The sequence below is a fragment of the Crocodylus siamensis genome, chromosome 2 (genome assembly GCF_052110815.1).
Source record: "Crocodylus siamensis isolate JL-2025a chromosome 2, ASM5211081v1, whole genome shotgun sequence".
Lineage (NCBI taxonomy): Eukaryota > Metazoa > Chordata > Crocodylia > Crocodylidae > Crocodylus > Crocodylus siamensis.
Window position 1 is genome coordinate 157646945 of NC_143396.1, and position 18552 is coordinate 157665496.

The following is an 18552-nucleotide window of genomic DNA, read 5'->3' on the forward strand; positions in this document are numbered from 1 at the left end:
CCCACCCATATACACACACTCTGATTGGCTGAGGGGTCCTGAAAGTCCCACCCTTCCCCGAAGATTGACAGCTGGGCATGTGTGGGCACGCTCTGCCTTGAAAAATCTGGCCCCCCCCCGTTGCCCCTCCCCTTCGGGAAGCCAGGGCTCCCTGCTTCTGTTAGCAGCTCCCCTCTCCCCCGCTTCTCCTTTCTCGCGGCTCTCTCAGGACCAGGCCTTTTTCACCTACCCAATCTGCCCGTCTGAACAGACCGTGAAGTCACGAAGGCATCGGGGCCCTCCTCACAACGCACCGTGACAGACAGCCGGGCTCTTCCTCGTCTACAGCCACCGGCCCTCCTCGGTAACCGGCCACACAGGAGCCCACCCCTCTGCAACGCCACTCGGATCCCCTCCTCCGCCCCATCTCCTATTCGGCTGTCCGCTTCCCGCCCAGTGCTCCCAGCTTGTCCCTCGCGCCCACCCGAATTCCTGCTCCGCTCCCCGCCCCGCGGTACCTGCACGAGACCACTACTCAGCAGCGCGGTGTGCACGCAGCCCGGCACCGCCCCGCGCAGCGACACCGACCCGTTGCCGTTGCTCAGCTGCCACAGGCCCGCCAGGCTGAGCCCCACTGGCCCGCGCCCAGCCGCCAGCAACAGGAGCAGCAGCAGAAGCGACGCGACCCTCCCAACCAGCGCCATCCCGCGCGCCGGCCCCGGCACCACTGGGTTAACTGCGGGGGCGTGGTCACGCGCCAGTAGCGGCCCAGCTGCTGGGGGGCAGCGCTCTGCAGGGCGCATGCGCCGCTGCCACGGCCCGCAGCCTGCGTCACGGAGAGCGAGGGCCTGTACTCAGCCTAGGCCGGGTCTTAGGCACCTCTACGGATGGAGATAGCACCAGCTCTCTCACTCCTTTATTATTCTTCCGTAGGTTAACAACAACAACAACAAAATAGAGAAAAAATGTATTGGGGGGGGGGTTAAGATCTGCTACAGGCACCTCGAGTCTAAAAAAAAGGTGAGGAGTCCCTGTATCGGAGCAAGCCAGCCCACAAAGGGCCCAGGCCCAGCGGCATCCAGAAGAGCTGCTAAGAGCCGTCGTGGGGTGCTGGGACAGAAAGCAGCTCCAGAACCGGGGCCCAGGGGAATCAACAGACTTCACCATGTCACAGGTGGCCCAGTCAGAAAGAAAGCTGGGCTCCCGTTTCTCCAGGAGAGCTATACTCATGCTGGTGCAGCAGCAGGTGAATGAGAACGAGTGCATGGGCTTTCAAAAGGCCTCAACAAAGCATTTCCTTCCCAAGGTAGAGAACAGCATCTTGAGCTGAGAGATCTGGGTCTCATTCCTAGTGCTGCTACAGAAGGCAGTACGAGCGTCCTGTCTGCCTCACTCATCTTGGAAACAAATGAGGCAAGTTCATCCGTAGAACAGCACAGGAACTGAAGGAATCCCAGGCCCAGTTTGGCTCCTGGCACCGTCCTGCAGGTTGTCTGGGCCCCTGTTCCTGCATCAGTAAGCCTGGTGCACAGTGCAGTTGCCCTCTAATTACCAAAGCTTGTCCCAACCCTGAGTAGCCTCTTGTCTTAGCAGAACCCTTTTCTTTCCTGGGAGGGCTTTGCTATGACCCTTAACACAGATACACATCAATCTAGACCAGTAACTTCCAGGGCAGTACAAGATCTGCACCGCTGCAGCAGGAAAGTATACACCAGGCTTGTCCACCATGCAGCCTGCCAAGCCATTTTCTGAGGTCCATGGTACTGCAACACAACAAAAGTAAACAGTTTACTTTTGTTCCCACCCCTTGTCCCTCCCCCAGCCCCTCAGCAGCTTCCTAATGGCTGCTGAAGGGCTGGGGAAGAGACAAGGTTGCCACACACACTGCATCTGCTTGATGTTGCTGATATGGTGCATGTGGGAAGAGGAGCAACCATGTGCTGCTCGGGACAGGATGAGCCTGGCTGGAGCAGCAGGGGCTATAAGCTACACTTTTCCCCCTACCTGCGCTAGTCAGTCCCGAGCGGTGCACGGCTCCACCACCACTTCTGGCTTGTGCCAACCTGGGTGGGTCTGTCCCATCCAGAGCAGCACGCAGCTGAAGCTGGCTTCCCATGTGTTACTGGGGATGGGAGGAGCCTGGCCAGGTAGGCATCAGCCAGCAGAAGTGGCAGCGGAGCCATGTGCCACGCAGGACGGGATGAGCCCAGCCAGAGCCACAGGGGCTCAGCTGCATTTTCCCCCTGCCTGCACCAGGACTGACCAGCACAGGTAGGGGGAAAGTGCAGCTGAGCCCCTGCTGCTCCGGCTGGGCTCATCTGGAGGTTCATTTAATGTTTGTAAAATGCTTGGAGAGCCCCCCATAGTTGCATTGCATAGAAATGCAAAATATATTTTGACTTCTTTGGTTGGCACCTTGGGCTGAGATTTTCAAAGCTGAATCAAAAGGCCAACTTCCATTAAAATGAATGGGATTTAAAGGGCTCCAAATCTTTTATGACAACTTTGTAACATGCCTATCTACCCCTTTTTGCAAATCTCAGCCATAATTTGGAAGCTCAGCCAAAGAACATAAGAGCTTCTGAACATAAAAGCATAAAAAGTGTCATGCTTGGTCAGCCCTATGGTCCATCTAGCTCAGTATCCTGTCCCAAACGGTGGCAGAGGTGGATGCTATAGAGGGAGAGTTTTGAACTGGTTAGACCCATTTCATTGTCACTTCCTGCAACTTCATTGGTGTCAAAGGTCACGTGATACCACTTCCTGTGAGGTCTTGGAATATGGCTCGCCGGCCCACTGGGTGATAAAAAGTTCATGATCCTGCCCCACATTCAAAAAGGTTGGACACCTCTGGTATACACCCTGAGCAGAGAGATGTAGTTAGCGGTGTTAGGCTGAAGTCAAGTAGAAGGCAGGGCAGATTTGCACCTTATAGACTAACCAAAGTAGATATAGACCTATAAGCCTCTAGGTATACATGCTCATATAAGTATAGGCTAAACAAAGTAGATACAAGGTTTATACCATGACAGGTTTAATTCTCCTGGACTAGGGACTGGAAACTTTGTGCCTGTGTTTGTCCCAGAACAGAAGAGTCCTGGGATTATCGTGTACACACATACCCTCTCCAGTCAGGGTTTAGTGAGCAGCTGAATACACTGCTACTTTTCTGCCATTGAGTCTACAAAGCAATCCCAACACACCCGTTCAGGCAGCCTTTGTAGGACATGTTCCAAAACAAACTCTTACCACTTATCCTGGAAACCTTTTCAGGATTTGTCCCAGGACAACAAAAATGTTTGAATGAGTCAATGTCTACAAGGGGCCAGCAGGGGAAGATTATGCTTAGGGGCAACAAACACGGGGTCATTAGAGGCAGGTCCTGTCAAACCAACCTGGTGGTCTTCTACGACCAGGTCACCAAATCCTTAGAGGCAGGGGTAGCAGTGGACAGAGTCTTTCTGGACTTTCAGAAGGCCTTCGACACTGTCTCTCACCCTGTTCTCATTAAGAAACTGGGGGACTGTGGTGTCAACTCCTACACAGTGAAATTGGTTGCCAACTGGCTGGAGGGCCGCACCCAAAGAGTGGTAGTCGATGGGTCATTTTCAACCTGGAGGGATGTGGGCAGTGGGGTCCCGCAGGGCTCGGTCTTCAGGCCTGCACTGTTCAACATCTTCATCAGTGACTTGAACGAGGGGGTAAAAAGCACCCTGTTCAAATTTGCTGATGACACTAAGATGTGGGGGCATGTGGGCAGACTAGAAGGGAGGAATAGGCTGCAATCAGACCTAACAGGTTACAGGGGTGGGCAGATGAGAAGAGGATGGGATTCAACACTGACAAGTGCAAGGTGCTGCACCTGGGGAGGAAGAACCAGCACCATACCTACAGGCTGGGGAACTCCCTTCTCATCAGTGCAGAGGCAGAAAAGGATCCTGGAGTCATCATGGATGCCAAGATGAACATGGGCAGGCAGTGTGGGGATGCAGTCAGGAAGGCCAACCACACCTTGTCACGCATCCACAGATGCATCTCAAGCAGGTCCAAGGAGGTGATCCTCCCCCTCTGTGATACTGGTCAGGCCACAGCTAGAGTACTGCGTCCGGTTCTGGGCGCCACACTTCAAGAGAGATGTGGACAACATGGAGAACGTCCAGAGGAGGGCCATTCACATGATCAGGGGGCAGCAGGGCAGGCCCTATGAGGACAGGCTATAGGACCTGAACCTGTTCAGTCTCCACAAGAGAAGGCTGAGGGGGGATCTAGTGGCCTGTTACAAACTAGTCAGAGGAGTGACTAGAAATAACAGTCACAAGCTGGCAGAAGGTAGATTTAGGCTAGATATCAGGAGGTGCTACTTCACTATCAGGGCAGCTAGGATCTGGAACCAACTTCCAAGTGAAGTGGTGATGGTTCCTACCCTGGGGGGTCTTTAAGAGGAGGATAGATGAACACCTCGCTGGGGTCATTTGACCCCAGTACTCTTTCCTGCCATGGCAGGGGGTCGGACTCGATGATCTGCTCAGGTCCCTTCCCACCCTACCAACTATGAAACTTGCTGCACGTGTATAGGCACCCTTGGTGACCTTGACAAGCCCACTGTGCATCTTAAACATTTAGAAGAAACTTAATGCCCAGTAAAACAAACAACAAACTAAGATCTATTAAAAGTATGGTGACCATGAAACTAAAAATAAAAGTGAACAAAAACTGAACTGGGAACTCAGCCAGAAGTAGTTGAGAGGAACTGAGGCCTCATTTGGTGCAGGCTGCTCATTTGGTGAGCAGCTCATCCAGGAGTACGGGGGGGGGGTGCTCCCACCCTTGTGTGCACACCAGTAGAGGCCCTAGGGGGCATGTGCCCCCCCCCCATCTGTATACAGCAGAGGCAGCTGCCATTGAGGGCTGGGCTCTGCACCCTAAGCCACGCTCTTCACAGTAAGTCTGGGCTGCACTGCACTATGGTGTGGTGGGGTCAGGCAGTGGCAGCAGCACTGGGAGTGTGGGGGCTTCATCAAATTTTTGTGTGCCTGCAGTTCCCCCCACATAGACCCACTTACAGCACTGCCTGGCGCACTCTGGCTCCAGCCTGCAGCAACCAGCCCAGCCAGCATACAGATTCGGGGGCATGCACATACTGCCTCCCCCCAAACCAACTAAGAGCTTTTCTCATCACTCCAAGATCTGAAAGCAGGCAATGTTTCCAAAAACTAGGACAGATGTGCTGCACTGATATAAGGCAAAACTTTCATTTGATTGACTTAGCCCAGTTCAGTCATACCAGTGCAAGCCCCATTTCATATCAAAGCAGCATATGTAAATTGGAAGGGTATACTATTTTCATTCCAGTCACATAGGAAAAAAAAAAAAATCCTTAAAATAAACAAGCCCACCAGTTATTTTTTGGATGTCTTGGGTGTGGAAAACTACAGCTAAATTGACTATGTGAGGAGACCACTGTGGGCTGGTATAAAGGCCATAAGGCAATACTGTAGTGCTACTATTTAACCCTGGACTCTCAGGGAATGGGCAGAGAAGGAATAGATTTCATACATTATCCCAAGTTTAAATTAAAAATAGCAGTGCTCCTGCATAAACTGTAAAGTGCATCACTGATACAAAGTTTCATGTATAGCATCTTAACCAAGATATGCAACGAGAATCACAAATGACTGGCCTATGATAGCTGTACAGATGTTCACAAAATGTAAGTTGCATTTTATGATGTTTTAATTGCTCGTGATGACAAGGTCTGAGTGTTTATTTCTGTTTAGGAAATATCTAGATAAAATGTGTAGGAGAGAAATTATTGCCATGTGCAAGTGTCCATAAGGATTGTTATGTACAGGGAAGTGCAAAACAGAAAGTCATATTTTAACTTGCATAGAAAGTAGCAAAGGCCTTGATTATGACCTTTTAAAACTAGGTATTCTGGGCTAACATTTTATATCTGTGTGCATTTGTAAAGGCTGCACCAATAATTGGTTCATTTTTAGTTTAGGAATGAAATTATGTTCATGAATTAAATGAAATTTTTGTTCATTTTTAGTGTAAGTTGGCCACCCCACAAATAGCAGTTAAACATCTTAATTAGAGATGGGCTCAAACGATGAGATATAGATTTCAAAAGGTCTCCTTCACCACAGGCTCTGGGTTGTTTAAAGGAAGAGCTCAGTTCAAGGTCATCTCTTATTTTGATGTTCAGCACAAAGATTTGAAAGACCGTCTCCCTTAGGCTTTAGATCAAGTTCTTCATGGTGTTTTGTTGCCTTCTTACTCCTTAGAAAAATGTTAATGCATTCTCTCTCTCACAATTCATATCCTTTATGTTTAGATTATAGCAGATACTTTTGGCTATTTCAAACTTTTCTAAACATTTTGAAACCTTGACTAGTGTTTTGTATCTTCGGTCTCTCTCATAGTTAAAGAAATTGCCATACTCCACACCAAGTGTCCCCAGACAGTGTAGACACAAACTCTTACTAAGTTCCTCAGGCCTTTTACTAAAAAACTTACTGGAAATGTGTTGGTGGTGAAATTGATTCTGAGACAGTTACAGAGTGCATGCAATTAAGACAGCAGTATGAAACAGCTGGTTAACTTTTAGCCTAAAGCTTAAACTTGTGTAGATCAGTTATCTATGCCAATTAAAAAAAAAAAGTACAATTTGTCCCTGCAGATGTAAGTACTCAAATTGCTCTTTCTAGAGAGGCCCTGTTCAGTCTTATTCATGCTATTCAATTCTCTTGGAGCTTTGCCACTGAAATCACAACATATCAGCCAGACTAAAATAAGAGAATGTAGTATATATCTACCCAGCCATTTCTAATTCACAGACAATTCTTTCTTCAATACAAATCAAGAATTTCCCATCAAGGAAAATATGGGAATATCAAGAAACATGTAAACACCGATGGACTATAAGATTAAACAAAAGATCATCTTTAGGTTAGCAAAGATGCCTGAGAAGAAATCAGTCATTCCAGTTCTATTCCTAGCCCTACTCAGTCTTTTTTTTGTAATAAGTTGGCAAAGTCAAGTGTTGATCAGTACTTCAGTTTCCTGAAACATAAGTGGGTATAATTTACCTATTTCCTGGGCAGTATGAAGGTTATTGCAACATAGTCTGCTCATATCTTTTATGTAAAATTATTTCAGGATCCGCTAAATGCAGGCATACAGAAGATGATTACAACCTTGACATACATGAGATTGCAAAGTTTCAAGTAAGACTGAGTTGTCTCAAGAATCACTTTTAATAGGTTAGAAATTGCATTTGAGATCCTACAAGAAAAGCCAAAAGATCTTAAACCATTACTGAGTTATCCAGGTTGTAGCTGTACTGGTCAAGAGGCAAAAAGAATAGGAACTCGTGGCAGAGGTGGTATCTTTTATTAGATCAACTAGATATTTGCAAAAAGTTCTCTTTATTTGAACGCTTTTGGGCACAGGCACCCTTCTTTAGGCATAGGAGTGTGCAAAGATTGTAAAAGTTCTCCTAGGTAGAAATGAAAATTCTAGCAGCTGGTGAGTTGGGGCTTTTAAAAAAAAAAAAAAAAAAAAAAAAAAAAAAAAAAAAAAAGAGCCAGGAGCTGGGGCCAGCCAGCCATGGGGGAAGAGGGACACTCAGAGGGGCTGGGGGAGCAGGCAAGGGTGAGCCCTGGCAGGGATCTCCCCACGGTCCCCTCCCCCCTACTTACCAGCACGGAGTCCAGTTCCAGTTCCCTGCAGCGATGAGTGGCGACTGTCTGAAATCATGGAAGCTCTCCGAATAATTCAGACAGCTTCGAATCAATTCACACCATTTAATTGGTCTCCTGATTCAGTTTGGTGGCCGAATCGCCTCCGAATCAAATTGGCACCTGAAGCTTTGCACAGCCCCAATATCTAGTTGATCTAATAAAAGATAATCACCTCTGCCATGAGTTCTGATTTCTACTGAGTTAGTTAGCATTAAAATTCCAGTTACAAATTGGGCCAAACTAAGGCCCTGTTTAGATCAGAGACGTTTTTACTGGCGCGAGTTACTACAGTGCAAACCCCTCATGTGGGCATACTGTATCCATAGAGAATGATGCAACTCAATCTGGCAAGACATACCCACACATTTATCATGCATAGACACGAGTTAAGGAATTTGGCTGTTATGCTTGTTTAACCAGTAAAACACTGGAAATCTAAACTTGTGTATAAAGCTTCAAATACATGAATGACTATTAAAACAAAACAACACATTTTTGCTTAGTCATAAATTGGAGAAAAGATGTAACTGCTCATAAGATTATAACAAACAGTTATAAGACTGCAAATGCAATTTAATTCAACCCTGTTCAATTCCTCTGTTCTAAAAGTTATTTTCTTTTAAGCATAGGCCAAAAGTATGAATGCTTCTATGCATCTGAAGTGAGAAAAACATTATTTTTTGTTGTTAATTTTAAGTAAAATAGTAAACTTTAGGTATCTGAAAACAATTCAGGCTCCTCTTTATTCTCACTCCTGAGTGGAGAAACATGCCATACCAAGAAAAAATCCCACAGCTGCTTTTAATAAAAAAAATCTATTTACAAATGCATGTTTTTTGGCATGCCAGATAAACCTTCAGTCTCATGAACCTATAAATAATCTTTTGCTCTCTAACTGTCTACAGATGACAGCTACTATAAATTGTATGATAGTATAGAAAAGTAGACAGGAAAGTGGGGAAAGGGCAAAGGCAGTCTGAGAAATAGTAGAACAGCATTTGACATAGACCCACTGAAAGTGTTACACAGAACTTTTAATGAGCTGTGGTTACATTTACAGGCCCACTTACAAGGTTATTTCTCTTTTATCCAATCCCATGTTTTAGGCTAGATCCAATGTAAGCTGTTAATGACTTGATGCACCGACAATGAAAATACTGCTTCAGTGTCCAGAACTGTGCTCCTTGAACGAAACCAATCAAGTACAAGTGAGTGGATACTTTTGCCAGTGACTTTCTGAATTACCATTTGATTTGACACACAGCATACTACAAAAGGGTTTAAAGTATTGATAATTCATTTTACTTGGCAACATCATTTGTAATTGAGTTCTCACTATTTGCAGTGTTCACAGGGCAGGTGAATGCATATCTAGTCTTGACCATGAAGAATCATGGAAGACTTTTGCAGCTGGCCACCTCAGAATTTGTTTTAACAGCACTGTGGAGGAAAGTCATGTTTGTTCATTGAAATTACCCTTTGAGTGCAATTTCCTGGCCTGTTTATTGAGAGAAGTCATTGAGAAATACGTGGTAAAAATCCTGGTGGTATTTTTAGTCATGAGCTTTTCTTGGAAAGGCATTTATTACGTATAAAAGGTCTCTTTTTTTTTTTTTTGGATTGAGGGCTGATCCCTTGTTTAGCCCAGTGACCTCGCAGCAGTTATACATAACCTTGTGACCACAAGCTACAATTATTGCAGTTTCCTCATAAGCTGTGCTGAAAAGGTTCTGCTATCCGCTAATTGCAGCTTGTTCAAAAGGCAAAACATAGCTATTCTGTGCACTGAATACACCCCATGTTCTTTATATCACCTATTAAACGTGTATGTTTCTTAAAACGTTCAAATGGAGATGACTGGCAATATTTAAACCTCTTTTAAACCTATCCTGACATATCCAAGTTCATACTACCAGATCTGTGAACACATCTCTCTTTACCCACTTATCCCATTTCATCCATTTTGTGTGTGTGTATATATTCCAAAGATGGAGATTATACAGAGTTTTGGAAAAAAAGCTTTCAAAACTGTGTATTACACACTTCCTCCAACCCTCTTTCTTCTCTTGTGTATACAGGTTTCCCTCGCCAACCACAGGGGTTAGGTTCCTAAAAGTTTCCGTGGTTGGCAGAACAGGCAGGACTGGGGGAGTGAGAGGCATGAGCAGGGCCAGGGGGCATTTTCAGATTGTACACCCCCCACCCCCAGTTTTGGAAGCATGGATACTCAAAACTGTGGTTGGTGTGGGAAACCGGTATTATTAAATCATAGAAATTTAGAGTTAGAAGGAAAATCTCAGGGGGTCATTTAGTCCATTCCCCTGCTCAAAGTAGGACCATCCCCAACTACATCATCCCAGCCAAGGCTTTGTCTATCCGAGTCTTAAAAACCTCCGAAGATGGACATTCCACCTCTCTGGGGAGCTTGTTCCAGTCCACTACCCTCCTAGTGAGGAAGTTTTTCCCATCATCTAACCTAAACTTCCCTTGCTGCAACTTGAGACCATTGCTCCTTGTTCTGTCATCACTGAGAACAGTCTAGCTCAGGAGCGGGCAATTATTTCTGGTGGAGGGTCACTTCAAGTTTTGGCAAGCTGTCAAGGGCTGCATTGGTAGCCCTGCTCCTTGGTCACCATCTTGTGACTGGAAGTCTTGTCCCCTAACCCCTGACCTTTGCCACCAGAAGTCCCTCCCCTTGTCCCTAGAAATACTCTTTTCAGCACAGGGCTGTCTCATCTTGGAACCAAAAAAAAAAAATTTTACAAAAATTATATTCTTAAAAAAAAAAATCAAAACATCTACAACATTCATTAATACTTTTGTCCTGATTTACACGCATTTGTGTAGTATATGTAGAGGCTTAAAATCAAGTCTAACGCTTATATATTGTGGTGGGGTTGGGTAGTATGGGAGCTGTGGGTATGTGTGGATATGTGGGGTGTGGATGGGTATGGGGTTTGTGGAGGGATGTGTGGGGCAAGGGCAGCTGGGGTGTGGCTGGGGGATCTGCATGTATGGCAGTGCAGAGAAGTGTGGGACTCACCCTATGAACACACATGCACCCAGTCTCTCTCTCATTGCTCTCTCTCCCCCTCCCTCATTGCAGGGGCATGCACACATGCACTCTTGCTCCTCGCCCCAGGGTGTCTGTGCGGTCCCATGCTCCTGCAGTCTGGTGATGCAGCTGGGGGGTCATTTGGTGCTGGAGCAGCCAGTAGCATGCAGGGAAGCAGTGAAAGCTGTGGCAGGCAGACTTCTAGTTGGGAGGGGTGGGGCCAGGGTGGCCTTGCTGGTGTGACTCCGGTCAGCTCCCCTCGGGTCGTACTGCTCCTGTCTCCTGCCATCTTTGACAGTCACCCAGAAGCAGATAAATACAAGTTTTCTAAACTTTTCAGGGGCCCCGATAGAATGGCCTGGCAGGCCAGATCCAGCCCTTGGCCTGTATTTTGCCCACCCCAGTCTAGCTCTATCCTCTTTGGAACCGTCTTTCAGGTAGTTGAAGGTTGTTACTAAATCCCCGCTCAGTCTTCTAAACAAGCCCAGTTCCCTGAGACTTTCTTCACATCAGCTCCTTCCTTGACCCCAAATTATTCTATAGCACTCTGAGTCTTCAAAGAGTTCCAGTAGCACTTTTTTTCCCTCTAAGCACCTACTTCAATCAACCAAGGCTTTCTCCAGCTTCTTGTATCTGTACTCTACCTCATCATTAGCATCAGCAGTCCCTGCCATTACAGCAGGTTCCACCAAAAATGCCACAAGATGTTGCTCCAAAACAGAGTCGAGTTCAGGCAGCTTCTAGGCAGATTCCTAGTCAGACCAGGAAGCACCAGTCCAGACATCAAAAGAAGGGATACCTACTTCCCTGTGGAGGAGAAAAAAAATAGTGTTGTGACAGTAGGAGAGGGAACAAGTAAAGCAGCAGTGTAATGGAAATAAAAGTGAGTTCTGGTTGGTCAAACAAAATCATTCTTCTAGCTGTCTCTCCAGACCTGTGAAACAAGGATGTACAATTCTAACAAAACCAACAATAGCAGCTTGCCTGTTTGTCTTTCTGTTTTGCATACCCTTCACAAGCCTTTTTACTCATTTGCATAGCAACACTCAGAATGCTTTTCTAGCCATTATGGAAGAGCCTTAGGAAGGGTAAGCAATACCAAAAATGTTTTGCAGGTTGACCGCATTTTCTTTGTTCCATGACAGATTACTTATTTTTCTAAACTACAAGTTTAACTGAATGGGTTTTGCTTCTTTTACATTTGCTAGAAAGCATAATAAAAATAACAACAATTAGCTTTTTCAACACAAACACATAGTATAAAGTGAAGAACTGAAAAACTGGAAATGAAATAATTAGCTAAACAATATTACAGAAATAGCCTGTTTAAATTTAAGTGAGTCTTACACAGATAAAGGGACATGCCTTGCCTAGGTAAAAACTCTCAAGAAAGTTAAGCAATTTTAAAGGTAGGATTGAAGTGGTTTAGTTAATCTGCTTTAATAAAATCTAAGTGGACATATGCAGGGGCAGATGGAAGGTAGGAGAGGGGTGGAGGGTGTACCGCACAGGTGCACCTGCATTTCAGTCTTAACACACCACAGGAGAAGCAGTCAAGGAATAAGTCCCCAAAACAAACACAACTGCCCTCTCTCTTTTATTCTGCACTCAGCAGCATGTCCCTTCCCATCCCCACTTTCCTTGCCCAACTCAGCCAGTCTCTGGCTGCCCAGTGGTGGAAGAGCTCTTGCCTGACAAGTCTTCTGTGGTGTTCCCTGCCAGGCTGGGAGCAGCAGTGGGAGTGGAGGGGGGTGCAGGGGAGGAGGAGGAAGGAAAGGAACCCACCCACTTTCTCTTGTTGAGCTTGGCTGCAGAGGAGCCAGAGGGGCTCTGTAACTCTCCCCACCTCAGCTCAGCTGGGGACAGCAGCAGCAGGTGAGTAAGGGGGGCAGGTAATGGGAGGGAAGGGAAGAGGCCACTGAAAAACACAGAGGATGAGTGTGGGGAGTGAAACTTACCTGTTTGAGGGACTTAAAAGTCCCTGGCTGCTGCTTCTTTGGCGATGTTGGCCCCTCCCGGTGTAGGGGGAGGCTGGGAGCCAGGGTGCATCCCCCCTGCAGCACAGGTCATAGCTCCTGTACTCATCCCCTCCCCCCCACCGTTTGTGAAATCCTGGATCCATCCATAGATACACATTCAGAATTAGAACAACTTTAATTCCATGTAGACGAAAGTCACTTTGGAAATGAAGTACACCAAAATCAAGTTTACGGACACTTTTAATGTGGAATAAAAATTAGGGTCCAGATGAGGGTTTAAAGAACCGATGTCTGAGCTTTTGGCCCTGTGGACCAGATGAGTGGCATGGGGGTGGTCCATAGGCCATGTCAGGCCCCATGGGGCTTGGCACCAGCCCCTGCATCAGGATCAGTGCCACTGCTCCACTGCCCAGTTTCCAGACCCATGGGGAGCTACACAGCTTGGATGACAGGTCACAAAGGGCTGCAGTAAAAAAACTGAACCAATTCACATTAAAAAAAAAAAAAAAAAAAAAAAAAAAAAAAAAAATCAAGATGGCTTTCCTGAGTGACATTGTGCAAATAAACTGCAACCCTTAGGAAATAAGGGTCAGAAACAAGAGTAATAAAAAGCAACTGGCAACAGAATAGTAGCTAAAGGCTTATCAATTAACTTGTACTTTAAATCTTTTTCCAAGCAACAAAGTATATGCCAACAAAGTATAAATTTATGACAGATTTTGCCAGCATATTTAAATTCTTTAGTTTATACCAGTGTAATATATTTGTGTAAACATTTCTTAAGAGTAGATTAGGAAGGACTACCTTACTTATCTGTCAACAATATTTCTCTGATAAAAACTACATGAGTGGAGAGGACCAGTCTTCATTTTTTGAAACAGAAAGAAAGCAAGTACCTAACAGGCTAATTACGAAGGCAATCTTTCTATCACAAAGAATTTATAATCCAATATACAGACAATGCTATGCAGCCTAAACAATAGAGGGAACTGCTACTATATAAGAACTATAATAGAATGGTTCTGCAAACAGATGCATCTACAAAAGCATGTTTCTTTTTTGCTATGTCTAGTAGAAATGTTTGTGGGATAATGCAGCAGCTTTACAAATCTATTCTAATGGGGTGTTGCCCTTTTCAGAGCACATGGTGGGATTTGCTGCTTATAGAATAGTCTGCAATATCCTTGAAACAAAGCAGTCCTCTTTAAACAGCATGCACTTCACTAACGTACATTATAATCCAATTGGATAATGCATTTTTATTGGGTTCGTCATCTATGCCTTTAAAAAAAGGCTTTCAAAACGTCAACATTTCACATTTTAATAGATGGGGTGTGGGATTCATATCATCAGAGTCATTTGGCCTCAGAAAGGCTTGAGAGGACAATTGCTTCTTTTTTTTAGGGGCAGGGTGAGGGGGAAATCAGTGGGTTGTGTGTACACACAAGCAGGTCATGGGATGCAGTATTCTGTTCTTATATATTTTTTTCTATTGAGAAACATATATGCAACTGCCAGTAAATTTAATGAAGACAGTTGTTACTAGAAGGATATCTTTTAAGGAGTTTAAAAGTTTAAGTTATTGACTTGAGGGGGGGGGAAGGGATGGGAGATGTGTTCCCAAGCACTAGGTTTTTCTTCAGGTCAGGACCACTACTTATTCTACAGGATTATCAACCAGTGACATACCCATAAATTACCTTCTTGCTTCCCTCTGATGGACTAAGTAATGCCTTCACAAAAGCCCCATCAGGGATGGGGAACCTAGTATCCTACAAAGAATTAATTTTGCATTTCTTTCTGCAATGAAAGGATGTTCTTTTCTTAATGTAGTAAGAAAGGAACAAGAAAATCCCACACTTCTCTTAGCAGGATCCCCTCAGCTAAATGTGTCTTTGTATTCCAATGAACCTACACTTAGTTATCAGAGCAAAGTTAAAAATGGGGTCTGAGGAAAATCTTGTAATTAAGGAAGCAAAATCCTTCTCTGGAGAAAAATTAATTCACTACATTGATGGCCTATCTTTGCTATTTATCTTTATACGTCTGTGAAAGGAAAGATGTAATAGAACACAAAAGGAAGCTGTGGACCCTTAGGGTGGACACAGCATCCTGCAGCAACCCACTAAGAAGCATAAAAGACTTGAACAGAGCCAGGAGTTGGGCTTTCACCGTAGTCGTACAGCTTGGAAGTCAGTCATGAGTTGCATTTGCTGCTATGTGTGGCTATAGGAACTTCTGTTTGGATCAGCAACAAAAAATAATGCAAGACTGAAGCATTGAGGTGTCTGTGGCCAATGGAAGTACAAGTATGGCTTCAAGAAAAACGTGGGATTCTTGTGTCAGATGCCCTGGAGTGAAATGTTAACACATCCCCTACGCGTTTGGATCAATCTATCAACATTCTCCAAGTTCAGAACACGGCCTGTTAAGATTCATACCATTACAAGAAGCAAACAACTTTTTAGTCAGAACAGGCCCACTCTGTTAATGTCCAGTATTCTCTCTCATTGAAACTCACGTTCAACAGAAAGCCCAAAGGAGAACAAAACCTCTAAGAAGAAAGGCATCCCATCCCATATAAAGCTATGATCCAAGTTCTTTTCCCAAAGCTCCAGAAGGATCAAGTAGTATGGGGGGGGGGCAGAGTTAGAGGCAGGTAGATGGACTGCTTTCTAAATCAGTTCGAAGAGTGAACAGATACTTGTCCACTCAGGCAACAATGCTGCACAAGTTTTGTACGTCTAACCTTACTTTTAGTTCCATACTACATCATTGCAGCATTGTATATGCTTTATTTCCCAGCTGAAAGAGGCTGAATGCAGGAGTTAGAATGATACTGGATTCCCAACAAAGGGTTCCAGTTATATTTATAGTGTGCATATACTCTCATTCACAGCTCCTAAGAAAAATTAGCTCACATTTAAGAACAGCCAAACACCTGCTCCCAAAGGTGAGCTAGTACAACTGCTCTAAGTGTCATAGCCAAGTAAAGACTGAATAAAAACAAACTGCTGTTCTAATAAACATGCATATTGGCAGAAAGAAACTGGTTTCTTTGTTTCAAAACCACAATGGCCAGTACTCACTGGAGCATTGACTTCGAAACAGATCCGATCATCCCACAATCACTGAGGAATGATGTCATTCCCCTTTACTTAGAGAGGATGCTGGACTCTCAGCAGTTGCTTTATCATATCCAGGAAATACAAGAACAAAACAGTCAAGAAGGGATGTTTGAAAGTAAAGACCTGCAACAGATTAGTTCTTAAATGATTTGCCCATAAGTATACGGGGGTGGGTGAGAGGCATGAAAATCAGTGTACAGAAGTATAGCACATTCAAGTTGGAAGACCAGTTGTCTTAAGACAGTAAAGACATTATTGTTAATGCAGGAGGATATACAACAAAAACCTGGTTAAGAACACTGGGTGTCAAAACCCTAACACCTTGTAAACATCACGCACCAACAAACTTACGATATAAACCAGAATTCTCTCCAGTATATAATTGTTGGTCTTCAAATAAAAATTATTCTGGTTTGATAAAACGATAGCAGAACACTACAATCAACGATCAGAAGCTTGATGAACTCTCTCGTCACTACCATCTTTCATACTCTTACAAAAAGAAGTTTTTAATAGAATGTTAGCGATATTTTACCTTCAGATTCACCTCAGCAAACTTCTGATCCATTCTGTTTTAGTCCTTTTTAATGTCATATATTAATATCACTGAGCAGTTTATGTACAATTAAGATATAATCAAAGCAGGAATACAAATACAATTTCCATATTAATGCAGAAAGGGGATCTTTACTTCATCCCAAGCTCAGTCTCTCTTAGCAGTCTATTACAACAGCAGACCTACAGATAGCTTTCGTTTGATCCACTTACCACAGCTAATGAATGCATCTATTAGAATCATTTGGTTTTTTTCCCTCCCCAACACCAGATGGGACAAATGGTAATTAATAAAATTGCTAGTGTTGCCAACTGAGTAAAAAAGCAAAGAGGGTAACATAAGGTTATGTAGATCTCTGGCTTTGGCTATCCCAACTAGTTTTTTAGGAAGACTGATTTCTTGCATAGAAAACCCATGATTAAATATCTAATGGGTAGAACATCAATATCCAGGGACAAGAAAACTGTCTAGCTAACAGTCCTTAGCCACTAGCTAAAACTTAGTCCAACTTCTCCCCAGAAATAGAAAATTTGAATATAAAGTTTCTATATTTAAAAAGGAAAAAAAGTTATGGTACCTACAAAAAAAGAGAACTAAACATTTATTTTCTATAATACAGAAAATGTTCCAGTTTGTCTGGGAAAGGAAATTCAGTATTTCCAAATGTCTAGTGACTAAATGGTGGAAACTATTCTTCCAATCTGCTTTGTTAATTTATTTCCCAAGCTTAAACGTAAATCTTAGTGCCTACTCAACACATTCTTTTTGCATCTCCAATAATGTATTTTGTATCTCATTATCAGCTGCATTCATTCAATGTTAAATATTCCTTTAAAAAACCCTGCATTTTAGTTGAAACAAACCCAAAAGGTCTTACATACAGACATTATGTCCTTGTAAACATCCATTTATTTTTCTTTCTTCTTTAATGGAGTTATGGGTGTACCTTTTATTCAAGGTCATCTTGTATTTGAAGAAATACAGCATTTTATTATATTTTAAAATGACACATAATATTGTATATAACATACTACTGCAGTAAATAAAATTCAAGACAGCTAACCAACCACTGCAAGGATTTAGTCCAAAACTCACTTAAGTATATATTGATTTCAATGGATTTTGGATCAAACCATGGGTCTTATTTATACCTATGCAAATAATTACAAAATGAAATTAAAGCTAATATTGGGAGGTATCACTTTTTTCCTTATTATGGTATGTGGATTTTTCCAGACAATTCATTAACTCCTTTTTTACGTTTTATTTTTATGAAAGCCGTGAAGAGGTAAGATTAATATGCAACTGTATTTTTAGAAATGGTCTTAAATTAACTTCAGGATGCAGGAACCAATTCCCTTCTTGAATGCATAATCTTGACATAAGCCTCAAATAGAACTAGCCAGGCAACAATTTCATCTTGTGAAAAAATAAAGCTTTGGGAAAAGGTTTCAGACTGAATCACAGCAAGTAAGTCACAGTAAAAAAAAAAAAAAAAAAAAAACAACCCCAAAAAACAAACCCTAACTTTTTGCTGATATGATATTCTATAGCATTTTGTTTTCGAGAGCACCAAAACTTGCCTGCTGGTTTATGAAATAAGCATGCTCTCAAAGCCTCAGCTCTGTAGCAAGCAATGACTTCCATCAGAAGTTATCAAAACTGATGTTTTTCATGGGACTCTGACAAGTTGGCATTGTTGGAAGAAAAGTGTCTCAACAGAAAGTTTCTGACCAGTGTTTTTTTTATGTTTCATTTGGCACAGTGTTTCTTCTCTCCAATGCAACTAACATGGCTTCTACCAGTAGCTCTTTGTTGCTTATAGAGACAGATTCAGGGCCTACTTATTTTTTTCTTGCAAAGTATTTCAGTCCCTTCTCACCTCATCATCTCCAAATCAGATACTGGATCTTTCTAACAAGTTCTGGTCAGAGTCTTCCAACCAGATTACTACATGAAGTTAGTTCTTGCCACTCCTAGACCAAGAATTTCATTATACCCCAAAAGGCTAAAAAATATCAACGTTCTGATGCTGTATACAATCATAAGCTATACATCTGGAATTCCTGCATCAAACCCATAACTGCTGTTTGAAGAATACCACACACCA

The 18552-nt window shown here is 43.5% G+C and overlaps 1 protein-coding gene across 1 annotated transcript in view; it reads right to left on the reverse strand.

Annotated features, from left to right (window-relative positions):
* Positions 1-765, reverse strand: part of MANBA (mannosidase beta) — a 96991-nt gene extending 96226 nt beyond the window's left edge. Inside the window, exon 1 of the mRNA XM_090031894.1 lies at positions 498-765. Coding sequence (XP_089888020.1) covers positions 498-683 — 186 coding nt within the window. The 5' untranslated portion in view covers positions 684-765. The remainder of the gene's footprint in view (positions 1-497) is intronic.
* Between the last annotated feature and the right edge of the window lie 17787 nt (positions 766-18552).